Source organism: Lampris incognitus, chromosome 1, assembly GCF_029633865.1.
Source record: "Lampris incognitus isolate fLamInc1 chromosome 1, fLamInc1.hap2, whole genome shotgun sequence".
In the NCBI taxonomy this organism is placed as follows: domain Eukaryota; kingdom Metazoa; phylum Chordata; class Actinopteri; order Lampriformes; family Lampridae; genus Lampris; species Lampris incognitus.
In genome coordinates, this window is record NC_079211.1 from 150,904,346 (window position 1) to 150,909,351 (window position 5,006).

Sequence of the window (5,006 nt, forward strand, 5' to 3'; positions counted from 1 at the left end):
GATTCTCATAAACGACGTGAGTGACCACAGTCTGTTACATTCATCCATGTTGGTCATACATCCATCTGACATCGGTATCTTGACAGCACGAGGGACGACGCTTAAAAGCTAAGGTTACCATCAGGTTCATGAGGGGGGAGTGATAGAGTTCAGTTCAAACAGGAAACCCGTACCCTTTAACACATACCGGATATCCATTTGCGACTACATTTAGGTGTCTTTGGCCCAGCCGCATGAGCGTCTAGGTGGACGAGCTCAATATGCGAGAGTCTGCTGAGTCAGAGCGTTCGTCGTACTCCTCGTCTGGGGAGTAGAGGCTCGGCTTGGGGCCCAAAGCGCAGCCCTCTTCCTGGATGCTAATGCGTTGATCCTCCGGCGGCCTACTGGAGGCGAGGATGGGGGAGCTGCGGAACAGGGAACCCGTCGGGGTGTTGGCAGCGGCATGGGTGGCGGTCGAGGGGAATGGGGAGATGTACTGGGCCGCCGAGCGGAGCTGGTACTGCTGCTGGAGGGTCATGGTATTCCACAGCGTCACGTCGTTGTGCACAAAGGGGCCGGCCTGGCCACGCGTGAGCGAGTTGCGCAGCATGAGGGGGTAGCGGCTGGGCTGCGGGAAGGATGGGTGCTGCAAGGGTACGCCCAGCGGGCCGGCCGACACTACCCCTACCCCTGAGGCCGCCGCCGCCGCCGCTGCTGCCGCCGCCGCCGCCGCTGCCGAGTCGGACGTGAAGCGGAGCGACTCAGGCACCCGGAATGCCGAGCCCACTGACCACTTGGCGGAGGAGGACACTGGGTGGTAGGGGCCCAGCGTGTGCTCAAAGAGGTGTCCATTGGGAGGCAGCACCAAGGCGTCATGGGTGTCGGAGGGGAGGTGCGTGCCTCCCCCTCCACCACCGCTGCCCACGCCGTCAGGGCTGCGGCTGGACATCAGCACCTCGATGGCCCCCACCAGGTCGCCCCCACAGCCCCTGAGGATCAGCTCCAGCACGGCGGGCTTGTGGGCAGGGAAGATCTTCTTGAGAACTTCAAGCGGTGGTCGGTTGGCCCGGAGGTGAAAGGGTAGAGAAATGGAGCCGCCCAGACCCTCGATCAGGACATTCTGCTCGCCGGGGTTGATGGGATATTTGTGTGGGCTGTCGGCTTTACCGTCTCTGTCAGTGTCGCACACCTTAAGCGGGCCATAGCGGCTCTCCTTTGGGTGGGAGGGCATGTCAGGGGAGTCGGGGGTGTAGCAGGAGTTGGGCTTCAAATCCTCTGGGGAACTGACGGCGTCCTGCTCCTTCTCGCTGGAGCTGCCCCCGTTCTCTGCCCCCGACGTCTCAGCAGGAGTGTCCTCGGCCAGCTCTGAAAGTCAAGGAAGAACATTACTAGAAAACATTCCCTGGTACCAACATAATAAAAACCAAAGATGAAGATTCAAAGCCAAAGAAATGTGAGACCAGAAGAGTAGCGGTCTGTGTCAGTTCATCCAGGTGATGTGATGCCACTAAATGGTTTTGTTTTTTTATTTTGAGATACTTTATTGATCCCTGTAGGAAAATTCTACTCTGCGTTTAACCCATCCTAGCTGTGTAGCCAGGAGCAGTGGGCAGCTGCCGTGCAGCACCCAGGGACCAACTCCAGTCCTTCTTTTCATTGCCTTGCTCAGGGGCACAGATAGTAGCATTAACCCTAGCATGCATGTCCAGCGGCATCGTAGGTGGGGGGGGGGGCTACCAGGTTCCAGAAGGGAGGGGGGGGGCCTCGGGAAGCCTGGAATTAAAAGTTTGTTTTGGTTTGCACATTTTTATTTCTTACTAAATAGTGTCATAACTTCAGAGGGAGAAAATAGTGGAGGCTCTCTGAGGCCCGTCTCACCCCTCTCTGAGGCCCCTCTCACCCCTCTCTGAGGCCTGTCTCACCCTCTCTGAGGCCCCTCTCACCCCTTACAAAAAGTGCAAAATGGTATAGTCCGCCCCTCACGAGCATCTCTCAATGCAACTCATCTAGTCCTGTCACGAGGGGCTGAACGAGCTTTCAGTGAGTTTTAACTAGTTAAAAACTACCTCAGATCAGCGGTGTCCCAGGAGAGGCTGAATAGACTGGCGCTACTCTCAACTGAACAGCCTGGCGCTACTCTCAACTGAACAGCCTGGCTCTACTCTCAACTGAACAACCTGGTGCTACTCTCAACTGAACAGCTGGCGCTACTCTCAACTGAACAGCCTGGCGCTACTCTCAACTGAACAGCCTGGCGCTACTCTCAACTGAACAGCCTGGCTCTACTCTCAACTGAACAACCTGGTGCTACTCTCAACTGAACAGCCTGGCTCTACTCTCAACTGAACAACCTGGTGCTACTCTCAACTGAACAGCCTGGCGCTACTCTCAACTGAACAGCCTGGCGCTACTCTCAACTGAACAGCCTGGCGCTTCTCTCAACTGAACAGCCTGGCGCTACTCTCAACTGAACAGCCTGGCGCTACTCTCAACTGAACAGCCTGGCGCTTCTCTCAACTGAACAGCCTGGCGCTTCTCTCAACTGAACAACCTGGCGCTACTCTCAACTGAACAGCCTGACTCTACTCTCAACTGAACAGCCTGGCGCTACTCTCAACTGAACAGCCTGGCGCTACTCTCAACTGAACAGCCTGGCGCTTCTCTCAACTGAACAACCTGGCGCTACTCTCAACTGAACAGCCTGGCGCTACTCTCAACTGAACAGCCTGGCGCTTCTCTCAACTGAACAACCTGGCGCTACTCTCAACCGAACAGCCTGGCGCTACTCTTAACCGAACAACCTGGCGCTACTCTCAACCGAACAGCCTGGCGCTTCTCTCAACTGAACAACCTGGCGCTACTCTCAACTGAACAGCCTGGTGCTACTCTCAACTGAACAGCCTGGCGCTACTCTCAACTGAACAGCCTGGCGCTTCTCTCAACTGAACAACCTGGCGCTACTCTCAACCGAACAGCCTGGCGCTACTCTTAACCGAACAACCTGGCGCTACTCTCAACTGAACAGCCTGGCGCTTCTCTCAACTGAACAGCCTGGCGCTACTCTCAACTGAACAGCCTGGCACTACTCTCAACTGAACAGCCTGGCGCTACTCTCAACCGAACAGCCTGGCGCTACTCTTAACTGAACAACCTGGCGCTACTCTCAACTGAACAGCCTGGCGCTTCTCTCAACTGAACAGCCTGGTGCTACTCTCAACTGAACAGCCTGGCGCTACTCTCAACTGAACAGCCTGGCGCTTCTCTCAACTGAACAGCCTGGCGCTACTCTCAACTGAACAGCCTGGCACTACTCTCAACTGAACAGCCGATTAGCAAAAGTATTGGACTTTAAAGACCTAATCAATGACTTTCCAAACAAGAAGTCCCGTCAGTGGGTGTTTACTGTGGAATAAACATGGTGTCAGCACCAGCACCCTGACAAGCATCACAGTGTGAAGTGATACTGTACATTTTTTTAGTCACTGCAAGGTAAGTTAGGTTAAGTTAAGTTAGGTTAGGTTAAGTTAAGTTAGGGTAGGGTAGGTTAAGTTAGGGTAGGTTAAGTTGTTAGGTTAGGTTAAGTTAGGGTAGGTTAAGTTAGGTTAAGTTGTTAGGTTAAGTTGTTAGGTTAAGTTAGGTTAAGTTAGGTTAGGTTAAGTTGTTAAGTTAGGGTAGGTTAAGTTAGGTTAGGTTAAGTTAGGTTAAGTTAAGTTAGGGTAGGTTAAGTTAAGTTAGGGTAGGTTAAGTTGGGGTTGGTTAAGTTAGGTTAAGTTAAGTTAGGGTAGGTTAAGTAGTTAAGTTAGGTTAAGTTAAGTTAGGGTAGGTTAAGTTAGGTTAAGTTGTTAGGTTAAGTTAGGTTAAGTTAAGTTAGGTTAAGTTGTTGGGTTAAGTTAGGTTAAGTTAAGTTAGGGTAGGTTAATGTGCTGTGATTGTAAATAATATACAGTGTGCTAGAACTCTAAAGTGATGCGTGAGAGACGAAAGAGGAAAGGGGCCCACAGGGACTGCTTATGTACAGGGCCCAGGATTTTGTGCTACACCCCTGTGCAGGTCTTTTTGGTGCTGGGAGAAACCGGGGCACCCGGAGGAAACCCACTGCAGACACGGGGAGACATGCAAACTCCACACAGGGGACGACCCCGAGGTTGAACTACTGCTGGGGTTCGAACCCAGGACCTTCTTGCTGTGAGGCCACCGCGCTAACCACTGGGCCGCTGTGCCGCCCAAATGTAAATACAAAGTAAACTGGACCGGAGTCGTGGATTTAAAACACACACATCTGAACTGAAGAAGCACATCGGATGAACGGTGCATTCTGGGAAAGAGACGAGGCTCGGACTTGCTGACAAAACTGAAAAAAAAACTGAACACTGAAGAGACTGAGGTGAAGATGGACCAGAAGCCTTCTGAAGCGGTTCTCAGGTAAACGGCCCTGTGTTGGTCAAGCTGCTAGAGTAGAAAGAGGCGGGTCGGCTGACCCGCGGCTTAGCCGTACTTCTTCTCAGACGACTCAAACAACCTCACCACGTTACACGCAGCACTTCTGCCGGTGCTGGCCTCAGAGCGGGGCCTCGGCCTCAGACCAGGGCCTCGGCCCTCAGCCTGGGGCCTCGGCCTCAGACGGGGGTCTCAGCCTCAGCCCGGGGCCTCGGCCTCAGCCCGGGGCCTCGCCCCTCAGACCAGGGCCTCGGCCTCAGACCGGGGCCTCGGCCTCAGACGGGGGTCTCAGCCTCAGCCCGGGGCCTCGGCCTCAGCCCGGGGCCTCGGCCCTCAGCCCGGGGCCTCGGCCCTCAGCCTGGGGCCTCGGCCTCAGACGGGGGTCTCAGCCTCAGCCCGGGGCCTCGGCCTCAGCCCGGGGCCTCGCCCCTCAGACCGGGGCCTCGGCCTCAGACCGGGGCCTCGGCCCTCAGCCCGGGGTCTCGCCCCTCAGACCGGGGCCTCGGCCTCAGACCGGGGTCTCAGCCTCAGCCCGGGGCCTCGGCCTCAGCCCGGGGCCTCGCCCCTCAGACCAGGGCCTCGGCCTCAGA

At 55.5% G+C, this 5,006-nt stretch overlaps 1 protein-coding gene across 2 annotated transcripts in view; it reads right to left on the reverse strand.

The window, feature by feature from the left end:
• Positions 1 to 241: 241 nt before the first annotated feature.
• The window catches only part of dmrt3a (doublesex and mab-3 related transcription factor 3a), a 10,286-nt gene continuing 5,521 nt past the window's right edge, over positions 242 to 5,006 (reverse strand). For both annotated transcript variants that reach the window (XM_056293032.1, XM_056293040.1), the window contains one exon: positions 242 to 1,344. In XM_056293032.1, the coding sequence (XP_056149007.1) occupies positions 242 to 1,344 (1,103 nt within the window). The remainder of the gene's footprint in view (positions 1,345 to 5,006) is intronic.